Genomic DNA, 22232 nt, shown 5'->3' on the forward strand with positions numbered 1-22232 from the left:
AACAATGGTTTGCAGAGGAGAGTCAGCACTGAGTTTCTCAAAGATGCCAGTGCCACTTCACCAGCATGTTCCTTATTTGAGCAGTGATTTCTCTGCCCTCCAAAGAAACAGAGGCCGGAGGTAGGACATCTGATCTCATGTTACAAATCACAGCTAAAAACCTTCCGCCCTGGACCTTCTCGCCAATTCCTCAATTTTCCAATTATTTCCATGCCATTTACTGTAGACTGTTGTTGTCCAAGCTTATATAACATGCATATTAGGCTGCTGGGTTGGCCCCTTTAAGGACATCAAACCCTGAGTCACATCTCTGTGCTCCCACGTTATTAAGTTCTCCCCCATATTGACTTATATCCTGTCCCCTGACTTGCAGGCTCAATATTCTCAAAATCCATCGGCACATATATTATCTCACTTCATGCAAGTAGAGAAGAGCCACGTCCTACAGTTTTTCTGAACGTAAGGCATTTCCCATCCAAACAAAACTTTATTTTGTTTTCCTGTGCTGTGATCTTACCTAGTCTTACCTGCCCTTGTCATTAGTCCGATAGCAATGAAAGTTAGCAGAGATTAATATTGAATAAGAGAAGCAACATCTGTTCAGGCAGCTGCCCTAGATGAGGTCTTTGCAGGCTTTCCAGGAATGAGGCAGCTTCTCTCCAGTAGCAAGCATTAGGGGGTTCTCTCCAGTAGCAAGCATTAGGTGAGGTTTCAGGAGGATTCTGGGTATTCAGTGTTCTCCTGCTGCTCACTATAGCGTGTCTCGAGGTTCCACTTTTTCTTTGTCAGATTCATACATAAATATGGAAACCTGTAAATTCTGTGCATGCCATCTCCATGCAGCTCTGCCAACCAACAGTTAGGATCAGGACCTGATATTCCACCATCTGCCTTATGACTGCAGGAGAGGAGGTCTCCTTAATCCGGTAGATTAGGGTGGGTGACAGACTATCACCCTTAATCCGGTAGATTAGGGTGGGTGACAGACTATTGGGCTATCCCGTCAGACACACACACCCATGATAGAGAACCAGTTTAGGGCAATCTTAGAGCCACCTTAACAACTACAACTGTTCAAGCTGTAAGGTATCTCACAGTCTACACAGCCAGCCCCCAGTCCAGCTGCATACCCCAAATGTGATCCTGGAGGAGAATAGATGTATGTCCTAGGCATGTCTTTCTTCTTCAGTGACTGCCTCTGGCATCGATGGCACCCCAGGAGGGACCAGGTCCTTTCCCGTCATCCCCAACCAAGAGACACCCACGATCTCACAAGTATGGGAAAATCTGGGGTTCTGGTTTCACTTATAGGTCATCATTCCATGATGCCAATCTTCTTTCTGTGGCACCTGAAATTTATCCTCAGAGTGGTCTTAACCCACATCTTACTCTACTGACTCACAATGCTATGAATCAATGGACAGCTCAATGAATGAATGAATGAATGAATGAGGTAGTGAAGAAAATATTAGAATGTAGAGCCAAACATGGCTATATGAGAAAGCTGAAGTTGAGTGACACATTTGATTCAGCGACATGATGTTTATAGAGGAACTAACGTGTGTTGTTCCAGTGCACAAGGTCCACACAGAGTGTGGAGATGGTGTGTTTCCAAGTACTTTCCAGGACCATGAGAACGTCATGTGGATTAGCTCATGCAGAATGCCTCAGGAGTCATTGGTGACTCTCAGGCAGAGTCCCAAAAGGTTCTGTTGGGCCTGAAGCTTACACCATTTGGAAGGTTCTCTTCTAAAATTATGAAAACAAGTACAAAAGTGAATATTTAGGATTAGAAGAAAATTTATAATGAACCATAAAGGTGACAACTAAATTACTAAAATTCCAAAATATTATGTGTCTATGTATCTATCATCTATTCATCTATCTATATAAATATGATGAAGCAAAAGTTCAAGGTGAAAGATACAGTGGTTTTATTGTGAATCAAAACAGCTAACTTGAAAATTTTGCACACACACAAATCACTATCTTGGATTTTAAAAATGATTGTTGTTTAATGTTTGATACCAGTGCTCTTTCATGTAATAAAATAATGTGTGTGTGCTATATTAAAATATGAAGTACGGTTAAAAGCCATGTTAGGAAAACATCTGGACAGTTACACATCCAAGCAAGTAGAGGGAAGTACAACTGTTTGCAATATTTTAACAAATTAGTTTGTGAGGCATTTGGGTACTAGAAAAGATGATGACCGTGCTACCCACAAGTGCTAGAGATGGATCCAAAATGAATCCAGCATATTCCCAAGGTCTCAAATTTCCAGAACATATTTACATGCCATAGAGAGCGGAACGATCACACATTTCATACAGACAGGGTAATGAGAGGTCTTCCTGCTAAAGTGTGGGTACAGGGGGAGTTAATTAGTCTTGCTCCTTGTTGTTTATCTCTTTCTTATTTTCTTTAGGATATTTTTATCAAATAGCTCTTTTTCCCGGTAATGCACAGGTGGCCCCTGTAGGTACTTTTTTTCTGCCTCCTTGTAATCTAATCCATCAAGTGCAGCAATTGAACAAATGATTGCTTCTGGCAGAAGAACTTCCAGAACAAAACTCACTTTGTCATCCCTTACCAGATTCAGCGTTTTCTTGTCTATTTGTTTGTAGATTTCTTGTAAATGTGTTACCACCACATCCAACTGGTCTTCGTCCTCCAGGTATGTTTCAACGCAGATCACGTACCTGCTCGAATTCCTAAATGATACCAGCCACCTGGACTGTTTCCTGCCTTGGACAATGTCCAGAAGATGGTGATCGGCCCCCTTTGTTTTCACGATGAAGTCCACTAGCTTCTGGTTGGCTCGGTCCCGAGCAGCCTTCATCCGGTCAGGGAGAATTTTCTTGCAGGGCTTCTTCCCGTCCAGGGAGGTCTCCTCCTCAGAATCTTCCAGGTCGGCATAATTCACCTTTGGGAAATCAATCTCCAGATCCCTGTCTTGGATGGCTTTCCTAATTGGGTAACTGATGTCAGCAGCATAATAGTCCAGGAAACTGCCTGCAAAAGAACCTCGCCTGAGCCTTTCTCTGTAGTGGGCAATCAGGGAGAAGCACCAGTTCACACTTTGCTCGTACAATTTCCTGGCTCTCTTTATTAGTTTTTCTTTCTCTTTACAATCCAGGTGCTTTAATCTTCGAAGAGGAACTCGAATGCCACTCATTTCACAGTGCATGTTTGCCTCAACCAAAAGCACCCTTGCAGTCTGCTCTGTTTGGCTGACACTCTTTACTACTGCAGGCCAAAATGGGTGATTCTGAAATTTAAACCAGACCATCATTCCTCCTTCAATGGGACAAGGCTCTTGTGGAAAACCCATGCTTGCCACTTGTCCCATTTCTTTGTTGGCATTCTTTTTAATAGTGGTGGTGGGGTTAATAGCCTTTGAGTTGACTGAAGGTTGAAGTTCTTGCAGCCCTTTCTCAAACTCTGTCACCTGCAGCTTCCTTTTTCTATTTGCCAGACCGAGTGAATAACACCGCCTCTGGTTAGGGGCACTGGAGGATGCTGCTGCACCTTCCAAGCCTGGCTTCCAGGCAACCTCTCCATGGTCCTCAACATTCCCCGAGAAGGCAGAGCTTTCAGAGGAGACAGCCAGGGTCCTTGGGTAGGTGTCATGTGCCCCTTCTTTGTGAGCTTTGGGCAAAGTGAGGTTGAAGCTTGGTGACAAAGGTGGAAGGACGCCTCCATCTTTAGCACTTGTACCCTTCTCTTTGACTGTGCGATGCAAAGACATACCTCTTGAGGTGTCCCTATTTCCTTTGCCTCCTGTCTTATGATCATCTTCTGAAAGTGATGGGAACTTTGAGGACACACTGCCGCTTCGCGAGGACTTTGCTCGCCTTTCCTTTAGAGTACGCGTGACCGTTGTGTGTGTGTGTGGTCGGCCTCCTGTCTTATGAACATCTTCCAAAAGTGATGAGAACTTTGAGGACACGCTGCAGCTTTGTGAAGACTTTGCTCGCCTTTCCCTTAGAGTACGCATGACCGTTGTGTGTGCATGTGGTCGACCTTCTGTCTTATGATCATCTTCCGGAAGTGATGAGAACTTTGAGGACACGCTGCAGCTTCGCGAGGGCTCTGCTCGCCTTTCCCTGAGAGTACGTGTGACTGTTGTGTGTGCGTGTGGTCGGCCTCCTGTCTTATGATCATCTTCCAGAAGTGATGAGAACTTTGAGGACACGCTGCAGCTTCGTGAGGACTTTGCTCGCCTTTCCCTTAGAGTACGCGTGACCATTGTGTGTGCTTGTGGTCGGCCTCCCGTCTTATGATCATCTTCCAGAAGTGATGAGAACTTTGAGGACACGCTGCAGCTTCGCGAGGACTCTGCTCGCCTTTCCCTCAGAGTACGCGTGACCATTGTGTGCGCGTGTGGTCGGCCTCCTGTCTTATGAACATCTTCCGAAAGTGATGAGAACCTTGAGGACCCACTGCAGCTTCGCGAGAACTTTGCTCGCCTTTCCCTTAGAGTACGCGTGACCATTGTGTGCGCGTGTGGTCGGCCTCCTGTCTTATGATCATCTTCCGAAAGTGATGAGAACTTTGAGGACACGCGGCAGCTTCGCGAGGACTCTGCTCGCCTTTCCCTTAGAGTACGCGTGACCGTTGTGTGCGCGTGTGGTCGGCCTCCTGTCTTATGAACATCTTCTGAAAGTGATGGGAACTTTGAGCACACGCTGCAGCTTCGCGAGGACTCTGCTCGCCTTTCCCTTAGAGTACGCGTGACTGTTGCGTGTGCGTGTGGTTGACCTCCTGTTTTATGATCATGTTCTGAAAGTGATGAGAACTTGGAGCACACGCTGCAGCTTCGCGAGGCCTTTGCTCGCCTTTCCCTTAGAGTACGTGTGACCATTGTGTGTGCGTGTGGTCGGCCTCCTGTCTTATGATCATCTTCCGAAAGTGATGGGAACTTTGAGCACATGCTGCAGCTTCGTGAGGACTTTGCTCGCCTTTCCCTTAGAGTACGCGTGACCATTGTGTGTGCTTGTGGTCGGCCTCCTGTCTTATGATCATCTTCCAGAAGTGATGAGAACTTTGAGGACACGCTGCAGCTTCGCGAGGACTTTGCTCGTCTTTCCCTTAGAGTACGTGTGACCGTTGTGTGCGCGTGTGGTCGACCTCCTGTCTTATGATCATCTTCCGGAAGTGATGAGAACTTTGAGGACACGCGGCAGCTTCGCGAGGACTCTGCTCGCCTTTCCCTCAGAGTACGCGTGACCGTTGTGTGCACGTGTGGTCTGCCTCCTGTCTTATGAACATCTTCCGAAAGTGATGAGAACCTTGAGGACCCACTGCAGCTTCGCGAGAACTTTGCTCGCCTTTCCCTTAGAGTACGCGTGACCATTGTGTGCACGTGTGGTCGGCCTCCTGTCTTATGATCATCTTCCGAAAGTGATGAGAACTTTGAGGACACGCGGCAGCTTCGCGAGGACTCTGCTCGCCTTTCCCTTAGAGTACGCGTGACCGTTGTGTGCGCGTGTGGTCGGCCTCCTGTCTTATGAACATCTTCTGAAAGTGATGGGAACTTTGAGCACACGCTGCAGCTTCGCGAGGACTCTGCTCGCCTTTCCCTTAGAGTACGCGTGACTGTTGCGTGTGCGTGTGGTTGACCTCCTGTTTTATGATCATGTTCTGAAAGTGATGAGAACTTGGAGCACACGCTGCAGCTTCGCGAGGCCTTTGCTCGCCTTTCCCTTAGAGTACGTGTGACCATTGTGTGTGCGTGTGGTCGGCCTCCTGTCTTATGATCATCTTCCGAAAGTGATGGGAACTTTGAGCACATGCTGCAGCTTCGTGAGGACTTTGCTCGCCTTTCCCTTAGAGTATGCGTGATGGTTGTGTGCGCCTGTGATCGGCCACTGTCTGGGGCGTTTTTATTCTGTGAACACACCAGCAGCGATTTGAGGTTTTTTCTTTTCCTAAGACTCCTCAGTAAGGTACCTTTAGGCTTCTGGTACTTTTTATGAGCTTGCTTTTGTGGTCCCCTTTGAGATGGTGTAGTGGTCTCTAGACCATCTGATGCTCTTGCTGGACCGAAATTTGCTCTCTTATTCAGGATCTCCAGTGCCACTGTAAGAGCATTTCTGTAGGCCACTTTCTGTCCTGGTGGAACACTGGCCTTTGACTGGGCCACTAGCAAGGAGGTAATGGATTCAATTTGAGACTCATTTAGGATCTTTATGTCTGTGCTTTTCACTTTAATTTTTTTACCTACTGAGAGTATTTGAACTTCTAGAGAAAGTGCTCTTTTCCTCATATATTTTGGTGAGATCCCAGATCTGGACAAAACCTTTGCTGGCCAAATGTGGCCTTTCCAATTGCATAGGATATACTCAGCAGCCATTATGATTTGAGTTTCCTCTCAAGACGGAATTAATAGAAGTTGAAGGGTCTGGCCGTCATACCCACAGCCATGGCAGGTGTTCCCTAAAGCAATGTTCTTCACCACACCTTTTGGCCTAGGACCACAAAGGGTTTACACCTTATGTGGCCTGTCTTTCTTCATCTGAACCTCCCAGGGTCGCTGGAGCCTGTGTTTTGAATGGACTATATTGGAGAGTACTGGAATGTGGAAAAGGAAAAGAAGAAAAGTATTAGAAAAAATACTCCTTTTGTGTGAAATTAGAACAACGTTGGTCAATGAGAATTGATAAGAGGTAAAGCAAAGAAATAGTGTGTGTATCAGACGGGGGTGGGGCTGGGGGGTAAAATACACGGCAAGTATCAGGGAAAAATACAGAAGATACCAGAGGAGTTTTATAACCTGCCAAACCCAACTTCTTGCCCTGCTTGTTACTACTGCATATTAAAGAGCATCTGTGTGGGGAGGTGGGTGTCATTTTCTAGATCTCATCTGTGGTATTGGACATCCTGTGCCTTTTGTGCTCCCCCGGGTTCATTCTGGGGGAATGTTTCAGTTTTTATTTTCTGGGGTGCTGGTGCCACCCTGTGTACCCAGGGAAGCCAGAGGTGATCTCCAGCCTACAGACACTGAATGTCAGCACAATGTTGTGTTCAAGAGCACGAGCCTAGAATCCAGAGGTTCACAAAGATCATCATGGTGGTTACTGGTACCATCTTCATAAGAGTTGCTGCAGGCGTGGGCCATTGGCTGTGACCTGCACTTTTTCATTTCTCTATGGTGGTTTAAAAGGCTTCCCCCCACCCCACCCTCCCCACACCAAGCACTTAATTTGTGTAAAGAAGTGGCTGTAGAGTGAGGAGCAAAGTAAACCACACTCCAGATTCAACATGAGATGACTACAAATGAGATGTTTAGTAAAATGGGAACGTCTTACTGAATGCCACGTAAATCCTGGGAGGTGTGGTTCTGTGAGCTGCATCTGTTGATTCACACACTCCAACTGCGTGTCCAGCAGACCCTTTATTCTGCTCTGTGCTTCTGAGGTGCGCTGTCCTTCCAGGGATCAAATGACGTCAAATGTAGATAGATACCCAGGACGTATGCACCTCTAATGTCAATCTAGAAAATCAGAAAAGCAGACGGGAAGTTAAGCCAATGAAATGGGGATGGATTCATCATTTTCCCTTCCCCAGCTCTGGAGTGCAGGCCATTCTGAAACAGAAATGTTAGTTAAATCTCACTTATAATGTAGACATGTCTATTTTCTTCCTTCTTTTGCATTTCAAATACATCTCCACGTGAAGCTACTTAGTTTATCCTAGTCCTCCTATTTCAGAACAGTGGGAAGTACTGCTTTCATAGTAGCCTTTGTCTGTCTTGGACACACAGATTTAATGATAGTAGTGACGTGTGTGTGTGTGTGTGTGTGTGTGTGTGTGTAACAAAAACAGAGTCTATAAAGTAAGTGTGTTTTTGGTGTTTCTGAAGTAACGCTAAATGCATTTGCGGAGAACATAAAACGTGTAGAGAGATATATACTGGAGGCAATACATTATAGATGCTTACTCTCAATATGATGGTGTATGGGTTTCTCACACATTTCCTATGCATCCATATACACATGCCTGGTGCATATTACCTAGGACTATATTTCTTCACTCAAGAGGATATTTGATCACTGTTTCATGTGAATGCTGATTTTTCACATAACTTTTGTGAGTCTCTTTACAATGTGGTTTTTCCCTGACATTTAAAAACTTTATTTAAATACATTTCAAACACTCAGATGTGTGTAATGCAGAAAATGCAATTGTTCTCTCAATCCCTCCCCCCCAGAAATTCCCTGTTCATGGGTTCCGCTTTTCTGTATACACTGTACAAATATGTATAATAATTCATTTATAGATTTTAGCTCATCCATGATCAGTTTCAAATGATATGTTGTTTCATAATACAAAATATTATTTCCCTAAGAAATGTGTGTATGCACAACTTTCTTCACACATACTCATAGATATAATATGAAATGTATGACTAACTATACATACTTTGGGCATAGTCTGCACACACTTTTTCTTGCCAGACTGTATGATCATGCGGGTATTGTGTCCTCTGCTTTAGAGAACTCAGCGTACTGGCTCTCAGAACACAAGTGTCACGTGAGGACACAGAACAAAAGGGAGAAGGAAAAACAGGTGACTCAGCCACTGCAATCTCCCTGCAGCAGGACCTGCCAGCCTGTCACACAAAATACGAGGGCCTGAGTCACCTCAGCCCCAACCAGATAGCTACCGACCCCCAAGACACACATACACACACTTACGCACATACACTCACAGATATGTACACACACTCAGAGCAACGACGTTAGTGATCCAAGATGCCTGATATTGATGCATATAATCCATGCTTTCTGCTCTACACATGCAAGCAAATGTTTCTGCTTCCAGTGTAGATGTTGTTTTCAGCTCCTTATTTTGAAAATACACGTGGGAGAAAAACAACAAACAAACAAACAGGTTAGAGAGGGAGGGAGCCAAAACATAAGAGACTCTTAAAAACTGAGAACAAACTGAAGGTTGATGAGGGGTGGGAGGGAGGGGAGGGTGGGTGATGGGTATTGAGGAGGGCACCTGTTGGGATGAGCACTGGGTGTTGTAAGGAAACCAATTTGACAATAAATTTCGTATTTAAAAAAAATGAAAATACACGTGGAAAATCTAAAATGCTGTTTAAAATTATAAAGTAGAAAAAATGTTAAGCATCAATAATCTGATCACCTAGGAGGAATGCTAACTGCAAATATGTGAGTCCACAGACTCTATTTGTACATATTTTATATAAGATACTAAAAAGGGTTTTAAAAACCGTACTACCGGGGCACCTGGGTGGCTCATTCAGGTAAGCATCTGACCTTGGCTCAGGTTATGATCTCACGGTTCGTGAGTTCAAGCCCTGCATCAGGCTCTGTGCTAACTGTGCAGAGCCTGCTTGGGGTTCTCTCTCCCTCTCTCTCTGCCCTTCCACTGTTCGTGCTTTCTCTCTCTCTCTCTCTCTCTCTCTCTCTCTCTCTCTCTCTCTCTCTCCCAAAATGAATAAATAAGCTTAAAACAAAACCCATACCACCTATTTGAATACTCTCTCATATTCACATTTGTGTATATCTATTATAAAAGTATGAAACACTTCGATGGAGTAACTTTCACCAGACAACCAAAACAGCAATTACAGTTGTTTTTCCGACTACTAAAGCAATGCATCTTTGAGACAGGCAATCAGAAGAGAAGGGGTGAAATGAAAATATTAAATCCTAAGTGGCCTTCTCACCATATGCTTTGGCCCATTGTCCAAATATCTTCCATGAAGGGTTGGTACCTAATCTTGCAGAGGGTTTTCTTTTTCTTTTTCATACTAACAGAAGCTCAGCTCTCTTCTTTCCCTCTAAAGATGTATACAGGTGGGTGCATAGACAGACATGATAGAAAGAGATAATAATATTTAAATGTTGATCCTCTTTTTGCACACCAGGGGCAATGAATTAAAATAGACTCTTGGGGTGTCTGGGTGGCTCAGTCAATTAGGCGTCTAACTTCAGCTCAGGTCATGATCTCACAATTCGTGAGTTCAAGCCCTGCATCGGGCTCTGTGCTGACAGCTCGGAGCCTGGAGCCTGCTTTGGATTCTGTGTCTCCCTCTCTCTTTGTTCCTCCCCTGCTCGCACTCTTGTCTCTCTCTGTTCTCTCTCTCTCTCTCTCAAAAATAAACAAAAATTAAAAAATTAAAAAAATTAGAATCTTGAATGACACAAAAGTAACTTTCCAAGTGACCCCCAATCCTCAGAGACCTTGAATATGAAAACGTATCCAGAATTTTAGTTTACTATGATCTATCAAACATGCCTGCCCAGTAAAATCACATAGAATAAGACAGAAGTGGAATGGTATAAATAGCAACTCCACAATCTATAACTTCACAGTCAATTCCAGACCATCAAGAAGTAGAGCCTTCAGTTGGACCAGCTTCAATTTTTAAGTCCTGGTATACCTTTTGTTCTATTCCATTTGCTCTTTGGTTATGGAATGAAAGAGCCCGATGGCAGAGAGTATTTATTTATCCAATCAACGGCCATGAGTTTTAGAATTGTTTTGGAAGCTTTATTCTTTAACTCTTTTCCCCAGGGAGGGCTGTAATCACTTCACTTCCAAAGAAAAAGGAAAAGAAAACAACCCTCTGGAGGTGTTGTCTCAAAATGAGGGCACTTTCCTTGCTATGACTGCCCCCATCCCACTCCCCAGATGCAGGAATTCTCTCATATTTACCCCAATGACCCATCCCTACAATTACTGCCTATTTGTTGGAGCTTCTTTCAAGCTGTAGGTTTTGTGATTTTAAACTGTCCCCTAAATATGTATTTCCTTAAATGGATGAGTTGGCAGTTCCCCTTTTTTATTATAAAGGCACATTTTATGTCATTTCAGTTATAAAAGAAAATACATTCGTGCCTATTTTTGCACCTTTCCAGTGCCAGATGAATTCAGCATGAACTTTCACATGCAAGGGTTGTTAAGCTTTCATTGGGTTTGAACTCTATTTCTAGGACAACTGAGTGGGATCTTCAAACCTTTCCCTTATGTTGTTCACTAGTTTCATAAATTCATAGAGGTCATGCCTACTTGGAAACATGAGCCATTTTTGTACAAACATTTAAATGGCAAATGTTACAAACTGAAAAATCATGAACTGCCCTCAGTCGTCTCAAAGAAGTGAAAAAAATTAGGCTTGTTTCTCACCTCCAAATGATCAGCTATGACACTACATAGACATACACCTTCAAATTGCTGAGGTCTGCCTCCCAATTTTTCGTTAACAAAGAAGGACCAACAGCGCCTAGTCTTGCAGACACACATCTTCAAGAGCTATCTACTCACAGAAGGGGAAGCAAGAGCACTTGAGCAAAGAACTATACAAAGTTCAGGGTTTCCCTCAGGGCCTTATTTTAAGACTAAAGAGACTTCTCTCCTATTCCTCTAGCAAACTCAGGTGGTTTCTTCCTTCCAGTAGGCTAACTTTCTTCCAAAGATGTTCTGTTAACCCCTCGGGTCCCTATTACCTGCCACAAGGAAACCTCCACTACCCTCTATAACACTAATGAAATCATGCATGGCATTAGGGTTAAAAAAAGTCAAGGGCAGCCTCCATAATTACTAGTATCTAGGCAAGATGATGAGGTGTATATTTCAGAACCTATTGATTGCCCTGTGTCGTGCACAAGGAGAAAAATGTGCCCTCGTTCATATGATAAGTCATTGCATTGTAGTTTGTCACAATGACACTGGACATATGCCAGGTCCTTGATACCCATGGGGAAAGACTAACAAACCTATAATCTAATCTGACAAGGGCATGTTATGTATCCAACACAAAGACTGATGCACACCTTCATGTATTGACACAGGAAGAAAATTCGGGCAAAAAAAATCGAACTAGAGACCAATTAAGTACAAATAATATGCTTTACATAAAGCACATATTCACATGGAGAACAATGGTATATACTTTATCTTAGGACACAAAAGACATGTAAATGAAAGAGAAAAGTCTAGAATGGCAAACAGAAATGTCATGGTATGGTTCCACTGAAAACAGAAGAGGAAAAAGGATGGAAGTGGGTGGTGAGGGTAGACATCACTTTTCTTTCCTTTTTTTTTTTTTAAAGTAGTTTTCACCCCCAGTGTAGAGCCCAACACAGGGCTTGAACTCATCGACCCTGAGACCTGAGCTGAGATCAAGAATCGGACGCTTAACCAACTGAGCTACCCAGGCTCCCCTATATCACTTTTCGAATCATGTTTTAAAATATTACAGGGAGGACACATTTATGTATACACAGGCACCAAAAACCTTACTTTATAAGGACTCTAAGGAGATATGAAGTGAAATACTGGATGTAAGTGAACAAAAAGAAGGCAACCAAAACTGTACCATACCGTTAGCATAGAAAGCGATGAGAATATATTTGAAATGTCTTTGAGGTGTACTTTACATTGGTCAAAGGAAAAATTATTTTTAAAATGTATGTTTTTAACCACATAAGAGATACTGTATTGCAGTCCAAGAAGAGAGCAAAGGACTGCTGAATGTGTGAAGGAACAATCTTCCAAAATAAAGAACGATATCAGGTGGTATATTTGATGTGCCAAACTGCAAGCATAATACATTCCATCACACACACACACACACACACACACACACACACACACGAAGACACACATACAAACAGGTCTAGGCTCATCATAGTAAAAGTTCTAGAAACCAAAGGGAAAGGAAGGGTCTTAAAAACAAAGAGGGAAAAACAAACATGACTATTAAGCAATATTCTCTTATTATTTTAATTAGAGAGAGCTTGATAGAATTCTTTGGAGACCAAAAAGGAAAAAAAAAAGTCAAAAAGGGAGCAATGAGACAAGAGTGCCATGATAGGAAGAGTGGGCACTTGTAGTTCTAGAAAAACCAAGGGAAGATATGGTGCTTCTGAGAAGCCATGATCTGAGGAGGAGACCTCAGAGCTTGGGCTCACACTTTGTCTTTTAGACATGCTTCTTAGTTTGTGTGTGTATGAGCTACTCATTGTGTGATAATACTCACAATATTATCCTCTAGGTTACACAAAGTAACATTAGATCTCCCAACCCTACCCATTTCCCTCATTTACTGACTTCAAATTTTATCTCATTTTATGCACACAATAATTTTACTATAAGTAGGTATAAATGAGTAAACTTACATCTTAAGGGTTCATGGGACAATCGTTGAGCAGAGGTACATGATGAGAAATACTTGGGGACCTCTGCTTTCAAGTACTCAGGTAACAATTCCTTCGTGCAGTGGTGTCACCTTAGGACAGTAAAACGGGACTGAGGTATGACAGGTTATTCAATCACCCTAGCCCTTCACAAGAGGAGCTGCCATCCTCTCTTATAAAACAGGAGAGATTAGAGCTCTCAATGTCCAACTAAAGACCACACGCTGGCAATGCACACACACACACACACACACACACACACACAACTCACATTGATAGCAGACACCGACTAGTCTCGATGTTTCTACAGTTACTCCATCTCTCCAGTCTGTAAATATCCTTGTTAAATGTTTCTGTCTCCAGGAAGGAATGGCTTACCCCAGTTGTCATGGAAACCAGAATATCATCAAAATGTTCTCCCTGATGTTAGCTTTCTATGGAAACCAGGAAGTACTAATACATCCTCAGATGCAGAGCGTTGATCTCACGCTCAGTCAGTTACACCCTGACCAATCCAATGAATGAATGAATGAATGAATGAATAAAATATTAGAGACAGTACTCGATGTTCTCATGGAAAAGGCATTGAGGGCAGGGGAGTTTTCACAAAATGGATTAGAGAGGAAATAAAGTAGAAAGATAACAGCTTTACACACACGTACACACACACAGACACACACACGCCCCACACTTAGGATCCAAGTCCTGTTAAGGACCTCCTTTCAACCTTCCAGGACACATGAGGCCAGGTGCATTTGTGTAGGTGGGATCCAAGGACTGTCACTCAATTTAAAATGACCCAAGAGGAGGAAACATGTGAGGATAAAGGACCTGGGCGTCAGGGGAAGGCAAACTAGAAACTCAGGTTGCAGCAGGACCAAATGACCCTGAGTCAACACTTGGACAAATGTGTATTGACAGGGTTTTCAGGACACCAGTGGTTCCTGAGAAGAGAGACAACTTCCACAAATGTCATTGATCTAGGGCATTAGGGAGGTGGAGATGAACCTCTCACATTTAGGATCTGTGCTCAGCATGTACTGCTGCAACCACACTGCCAAAGAATACTATGCTCAGAGATAGGGCTCCTATCATCAGGGCACACAGCACATACTTCTTCTCTCATAGTCATTTATTTTAGGGGACAGAGCTGCCCTGTGGTGCAGCTTTTCCTCCTATTAATGAATTCTAGGCGATTCTTCTGTGGCCAGTCTTGGGCAGTGATGTGCTGGAAACAGGTCTTTGGGAAGGGAGAGTGCAGTTCCGATTTCCAGGGTTTTCCTATTTCCATGATGTAAATACTCCCACTATGGCCGACTTTAAGCCACCAACATGATGTCACTGAATGCTGATTTGGCGAGTGATGCCCCAAATCAGCCCTCATGAGGTGATGGATCCAGACACAGACACAGATGGCCCAGCACAGCCCTGGACCCCAGATTCTGAAGCAAGACAAAGCCCTCCCATCCCGCATGCAATCCACAAGAGAAGGGCAAGCTGGACTTTTATATAACAGTGTGCCAACTAAATAAAGGCTTTCAACATGTTCTTAGTGTAGAGGAGTGGGAGAGAGATATCAAGACACGCCCCCCCCCCCCGGTGTAGCCTATGTAGTTTTGGGGGAGGGAAAATAGTGGGGTGCATTCATGGTCGATCTTCTCAAATCAGAGATACTTTCTGAAAGACGGATGTGGGTTTGAGTCTCAGCTCTGCCTCTCCTCAGCTGTGTGATTTTCACATTGTGCCCTAAGGTCTCTGTTCCCTGGTGTCCATTTTTGTCAAATCAGCTCATAGTGTCTCTGCTCTCAAAGGGTTGATTAAACTTTATGAAAGAACACTGGACGTCAGCAGCGCCCGGTGGTCATTCTGGAACCCTGGTGGGGAGGGGGGTCCCTGAGAACCTGCTGGAGGGCCAGTGAGGTCTTCCTCTCCCTACTCAGTATCAGTGAATCTGGATTTCTTGGTTGCCTTCCACTGAAACAACAGACTGTAAGAGGTGAAGAGGCAGGTAAGAAAATCGAGGCCTTTCCTATTCAGGTAGGTATTGAATAGACTTGCAAAGATGTAAAACAATGCCGTACTTTTAATGCTTTTGTTTGTTTTCAAAAATATAGTAATTTTTTCAAAAACCATATTTACATGTAAGCAATAATGAGCTGAATATTATTTTTAAATGAATGCGTTAAAATAGACTGCTACGGGGCGCCTGGGTGGCTCAGTCGGTTAAGCATCCAATTTCGGCTCAGGTCATGATCTCACAGTTGGTGAGTTTGAGCCCCATGTCGGGCTCTGTGCGGACAGCTCAGAGCCTGGAGCCTGCTTCAGATTCTGTGTCTCCCTCTCTCTCTGCCCTCCCCTGTGTCTCTCTCACACTCAAAAATAAATAAACTCTTAAAAAATTTTAAAGAAGGGAAAAAAAAATAGACTGCTTAGTCTTTTTCAAAATACTTGAATATTTTATTAAAGTGGCCTCAAGAGCATTATTTTTGAAAAATTAAATCAAGTTAGTTAACATACACTGTAGCATTGGTTTTAAAAAGCATTATTTTTTCATTAAGATTTTAAAATATTTTAGGGGCGCCTGGGTGGCGCAGTCGGTTAAGCGTCCGACTTCAGCCAGGTCACGATCTCGCGGTCTGTGAGTTCGAGCCCCGCGTCAAGCTCTGGGCTGATGGCTCGGAGCCTGGAGCCTGTTTCTGATTCTGTGTCTCCCTCTCTCTGCCCCTCCCCCGTTCATGCTCTGTCTCTCTCTGTCCCAAAAATAAATAAAAAACGTTGAAAAAAAAATTAAAAAAAAAAATAATAAAATATTTTATTGAATTGAAATTCATATATTTATTTATTTATTTTTAGTTTTATTTTTAGGTTTTTTTTTTTATATTTTAGTTAGTTAATATACAGGGCAATGTTTGTTTCAGAAGTAGAATTCAGTGATTCATCACTTCCATACAACACCCGGTGCTCATCGTAACAAGTGCCCTCCCTAATATCCATCACCCATCTAGCCCATCTCCCACCCACCTCTCTCCAGCAACCTTCAGTTTGTTCTCTATCGTTCAGAGTCTCTTGTGGTTTGTTTCCCTTCTCTTCTGCCTCCCTTCCCATATGTTCATCTGTTTTGTTTTGTAAATTCCACATATTAGTGGAAAAATCATACGGTATTTGTCTTTCTCTGACTAACTTATTTCGCTTAGCATAATACATTCTAACTCCAACCACGTCACTGCAAATGTCAAGGTGTCATCTTTTTTTTGATGGCCAGTTAATATTCCATTGTCACATTTTAAAGTATACTATTCGATGGCATTAGGTAAATTTTCAATGTTGTGAAATCATGACCTCTATCTTCTTAACAAAACATTTTCAGAAGTTCTAAAGGAAATCGTACACCCACCTTATACCCAGCCACACCTCACTCCCACCTGCCCCTACCTCCTGGCAACCACAACTCTACTTTCTGTCTTTATGGGTTGTCTTATTTTGAATATTTCATATGAGTCGAACCACACATAGTGTGGTCTAGCTTACTTCATGTAGAATGATGATTTTAAGGTTCATCTACATTGCAACGTTCCTTTTAATGTCTGCATAATATTCTGCTTTATGGATATTCCACCTTATGTTTACCCATTCATCTGTTGATAGAAGATTGAGTTGCTTCCACTTTTGGCTGTTTTGAATAGTGCTACTATGAACATACATGTTCATGCGTTTTTGGAATGCCTGTTTTAAATGGAGGGTGGTATATATCTCTAGGAGCAGAATTGCTGCATCATATGCTAATTATATGTTTAAGCTTTTGAGGAACCTCCAAGCTGTTTTCAACAGTGGCTGTGCCACTTTAAATTCCCACCAGCAGTGTGTGTATAAGGCTTCCAATTTCTCCACATTCTCAACAGCAATTTTGTTATTTTTCCCTTCCCCCTGCACCTTAGTTTTAGACACCCTAGTGGGTGTTAACAGCTATTGTTAGGTTTTGATTTCCAATTCCTAATGACTAATTATGTTGAGCATATTATCATGTGACTGATGGCCATTTGTATATCTTCCTTGGAGAAATATGTATTCAGATCCCTTTCCCATTTTTGCTGTTTGTTTGGTCATTTGGTTGGAGTTGTAAGGGTTCTTTATATACTCTGGTTACTAGACTCCCACTAGACATATAATTTGTCAGTGTTCCCTCCCATCTTGTAGGATATCATTTCTCTCTGTCGATAGTGTCTTTTAATGCAAAAACATTTTCATTTTGATGAAGGCCAGCCTACCTATTTTTTTGTTTGTTTGTTGCTTTTGGTCTAATATTTAAGAAATCCAAGGTCATGAAGGTTTACTCCTCTGTTTTATTCTAAGAATTTAAAAATTTTAGCTGTTATATTTAGGCTTTTTGTGTATGGTGTGACTATAGTGTCCAACTTCATTCATTTGTACATGGATGCACCATTGTCCCAGAGGCACTTGTTAAAGAGACTATCCTTACCCCATTGAATGGTCATCATCAGTCATCCCTCACCCAACACACTGGTGTGCTTACAAGCGCCAGTGAAATGCTGAGCATTATAAGGAAGAGAATTGCAAGTAAAACATAAATCATTGGCTTAGCATTAACCTGTTACTTGAAGTAGGCAGTATGAAAGTGTGATCAGACTGAATAAAATATTGAAGCTTTGCTTTCCAAATCTCAGATGAAAGAAGTAAAATGTGTGGTTAAAAACAGAAAAAAATACAGAGCTTGTAGAAAGTAAGGCAGGTACAAAAAAGCGAAATGCCAAATGGAAAGAGTATAGGGGAAGAGAGAGAGGGAGAGAGGGGAAGGGAGAAGGACAAAAGCAAATAGTATCCCCCAAATTCGAATTGTATGGTATATCGGAGTGGTGGAATAAAGTATGAATTTCATTTCCTTCATAAATTTTATATTTTCTAAAAATTATTTTACCATGAATGTTTATTGCTTTTATAATTAAAAAAGAAAGACTTAACAGTAGAACTGAATTTAACTAAGAGTGCTCCATATTAAATTATTTTTGGAAAGTGGAATGTTCCTTATTAGCTAAGCTCTAGAAGGATAACTTGATAATTCATGAAATCCTCTTGGCATCGCTGTACGAAACCAAGACGTGGTGTAATGATCTATAGATAGCAGCCATCCAATACCTGTGTTTTCGTGTAGTCGGATGACAATTGAAACGCATCAATTTGACTTCCCCTTAAAAGTTTAATACAGATAAGTTCAAGTGTGGTGTTGGAAAAGTCAAAAGATGTTATAACTCAGTCTTGGCTATTCGTGGAGCAGATACTCCACTAATGTCCTTTGTTCCTATTTCTTTTCTGTTTTTCAGATTTTTAATAGTTTCCTAACATCCATGGACTGCATTTGCAAAACAATGACAATGGTGTTAGGAAGCCACAAGATGGAGATGTTGAGCTGCCATTGTTAATGACAGTCAGGTCCTCCTTGACAAATAACAGTGGTTCCAACTTCAGTGGGGTTGAGAGCAACCTGGAGAATTTATTTAAAATGCAGATTCCCAGGGGCGCCTGGGTGGCTCAGTCAGTTTAAGCGTCTGACTTTGACTCAGGTCATGATCTCACAGTTCGTGGGTTCGAGCCCCGCGTAGGGCTCTGTGCTGACAGCTCAGGGCCTGGAACCTGCCTCAGATTCTGTGTCTCCTTCTCTCTCTCTGCCTCTCCCCCCCCCCCCTGTCTCTCAAAAGTAAATAAACATAAAAAAATAAAAAATAAAATAAAATGCAGATTCCCAGTGCCCACCCACATATTTGATTGGGCAGGCCTTGGATAGACCCAAGGAATCTGGACTCTAACACTCTCCTTTCTGTGATTTTGATATAGGTGATCCCACGCACCACACTTTGAGAAACTATGATGTAAATGGTAATCAAAACCATGGACCTATATGGAAACATTTAGGGAAAGGGTATAAATTGAGAAAAGAACCGAGTAAAATCAAGTCTTGAGGAATGCCATCATGTGAGGGCTCATTTGAAAAGAAGGAACTTGCAATGGTAATAAGAAGTTGCGAGAGGGGCACCTGGGTGGCTCAGTCAGTTAAGTGTCGGACTCTTGATTTTGGCTCAGATCATGATCTCACAGTTCGTGAGTTTGAGCACAGCATCAGGCTCATGCTGACAGTGCAGAGCCTGCTTGGGTTTCCCTCCTTCAATCTCTCTCTTGCTCTCTCTGTCTCTCTGCCCCTCCCCTGCTCATGCTCTGTCTCTCAAAATAAATAAATAAACTTTTATAAAAAGAATAAAAATGCCCTGTGACATTTGACACACCCTAAATAATTCATATACTTGAAATATATTATATTTCCCATCCCAAATTTTTTAATGTTATATTTAATCTTGATGATCAAAACATTCATTTTTTAGGCTCTGAAATATATAGCAGGCGCTAGTTTGCAGTCAATGTTTGATGTTCAGGAAATTGTATACCAGCGGCTTAAAATGTGGCCATAATAATGACAATATAAAAATTATTATAATATAATCACAATTGTGGTATAACTAATTATAAACATTAATATTATTGTGCTGTTATCAATATTTGAGTGCTTGCTTTATATTATTGAGTGCCCATAAGATTTTTTATGCATTATTTCACTTAATTTCATCCAAAATACTATGAGAACAATACTGCTGTTATGCCTTTAAGATAGTAAGAAAGTCACCGAGGCTTAGGGAGGTCAAGAAATTAGCTCAATATCTCACAGTCTGTAAGTGGGAAGGCTTCGTTTAATTTCATGCTGGACTTTGTCTCACAGTCTGTAAGTGGGAAGGCCTCGTTTAATTTCATGCTGGACTTTCAGTTCATGCTTCTAGGATTTTTATGAGTTTCCCTTTAAGAAAACCCAATGCAGTCAAGTTTTACATTAATTTTAGAAAGGCATAGATTGCGGGGGCTTCCAGCTCCCCACCTAAGTCCTGGCTCTCCTCGTCTTCCTGGGCCCCTGTGTGGGCATCATTTCCCAGCTTTCCTTGCTGTTAGATGTGACCATGTGACTGAGATGTAGGCAATGAGGTGTCAGTGGAAATGGTGTGTGCCACTGCCATGCCTAACTCATAAAAAAAAAAAAAAAAATCCCCGTACCTGGCACACCTCCGTGCCCTTTTCCCCTTCTAGCAAACTGCAAAGGAGGCCACGTCCAGGGCACCCGTGAAAGTCACATGTTGGATGTGGCAGACTTTCTGACAGCCTGGGTCCCTGTAGAAGTGCATGGATAATGCCCACCATGAGGACATACTGACTTTCCCGGTAACGTTACAGGAGAAATAAATGAACTAGTTTGGAGTCATTATACATGTTTGGGTTTAAATGTCACAGTAATAGCGTACCACACCTGATGCAAGTTGGGTAAAAATAAATTTCAGGTATGCACTGTTCTATCATTATGAATTGCGATTGACTGCATTTCAAATAGTGGCTTAGACACATAGGGGGTTCACTTATTCCGGTTAACATGCAGTAGGAATACACTGTTCAGGGCTGGTGCTACACAAGGAGCCAGGATCTTCTCTTTTCTTGCCCCTCTGTCCTTAAATGTGGCTTTTGTCTCCAAGGTCACAAGCATTGTATCTATATCGCTGGCAGGACAAAGGGTAAAGATCAAAGGGGGAAGCCAGCTGCATCTTTCCAGTTCATGAAGCTTTCCTAGGAATGCCACCAGTGTCATCTGGGACACGTATCATGGCCAGCCCAGGGGCTGGACTGGGCCACGTGCTCACCTCTACACATAACGGGATCAAGGTTCTGTTAGCAAGGATGAAAGGATGAAGGGTAGAATGCTTAGGTAGATGCACGGCCTGCCATAGCACTTATGTTACATTGTATTTATTAATTATCCGAATCCCTTGTGGTAGCTTCTTACAAATCCAGATTCCTGTCCTTGTGCTAGCCATAAAGAATCAGAATGTCCCTGAAAATTTGGATGCACACTACTTTCAGGTTGCTGAACTGCTGATCTTTGCTCTATCGAGGTTAGCCCCTTTGTCTTTTCACCTGGTCTGGTGTCCATGAACTCTTCAATGGGTTTATCATTTCATGACGTTTAGGTGCATTCCAAAATGTTAAAGATAGTACCTTCCTCAAGTAACTTGTTTTGAAATTTACATTGAAAACGACAACTTTTTAAAGGACTCCCACATCTGCGGTCACACTCTTCAAAGACACAAACACTGCTAGAGATCATGATCTACAGCTGAAGATGAGGTTTATTTCCAGAGCAGCAAAGTAACCCAAACGGTCACAGGTGCGGGCCAGGGGAGAGCAGTGGGGCAAAATACCAAAGGTCTGGTCCTAGCTCTACTGTGAAGCTCTACAAACTTGGGTAAACATTTGCGCTCTTTGATCCTCATCCTCTTAAATTATAAACTGGCCTTACACTAATTCATCTTCCAGAGGGTTATCAAGATGATTAAATGAGCTATGGGTATGTATACTTTCTAAGGGCAGTAAAGCTTGCAGAAATGTTGTTTTTATTTACGGGCAAACAGTAACCAATTTGAATTGTAAGTTTCAAATCTGCTCGGTCGAATCATACAGGTTTCCAGCATGATCAAGGTGAGGCACAATAGTACAGTCTCATTAGCACACAGACGATTGGATTACAGTGTATTGAGAGGAGAGAGGCAGCACAAATCACAGTATCAGGCAAAGGAAGGAGTGCCAACCAAGACTTGACAGAGAAGTCGACTGAGCTTGTTCAAAGGCCCAGTGGTGAAACAGCAATGGTGTGCTTGAGGAAACTGCAAGAAGCTCAGGATGGAGAGGATAAAAGGGAAGTTAAACGAGTCCAGATGCTAAGGGTTCTCATACATAGGGTAGACCCTCTTGTGGAGGCTCTGAGGAATTCACCGAAGGATCTTAGGCATCCTAGTATCAGCTAATATTTGAGGATTCAGAGTTAGACAGTTCTGGCTTAGAGTCTTCATTCTACTCCAAGCTGTGGTTTTTGGCACAAGATAAATGAAATGACTGGTGGACCAGGATAGGGAAGCGGAATCAGGGACAGAGCGAAACTTGACATATGATAGA

At 42.6% G+C, this 22232-nt stretch overlaps 1 protein-coding gene across 1 annotated transcript; it reads right to left on the minus strand.

Moving 5' to 3' along the window:
• Positions 1-1910: 1910 nt before the first annotated feature.
• On the minus strand, positions 1911-13555 carry PWWP4 (PWWP domain containing 4). Its single transcript, XM_058713320.1, has 3 exons — positions 13453-13555; positions 7314-7498; positions 1911-6576 (listed from the first exon to the last, which is right to left on the minus strand). The coding sequence occupies exon 3, from the start codon at positions 6356-6358 to the stop codon at positions 2405-2407; it is 3954 nt and encodes a 1317-aa protein (XP_058569303.1). The 5' UTR covers positions 6359-6576; positions 7314-7498; positions 13453-13555; the 3' UTR covers positions 1911-2404.
• Between the last annotated feature and the right edge of the window lie 8677 nt (positions 13556-22232).

The sequence above is a fragment of the Neofelis nebulosa genome, chromosome X (assembly GCF_028018385.1).
Source record: "Neofelis nebulosa isolate mNeoNeb1 chromosome X, mNeoNeb1.pri, whole genome shotgun sequence".
NCBI classification, from domain to species: domain Eukaryota; kingdom Metazoa; phylum Chordata; class Mammalia; order Carnivora; family Felidae; genus Neofelis; species Neofelis nebulosa.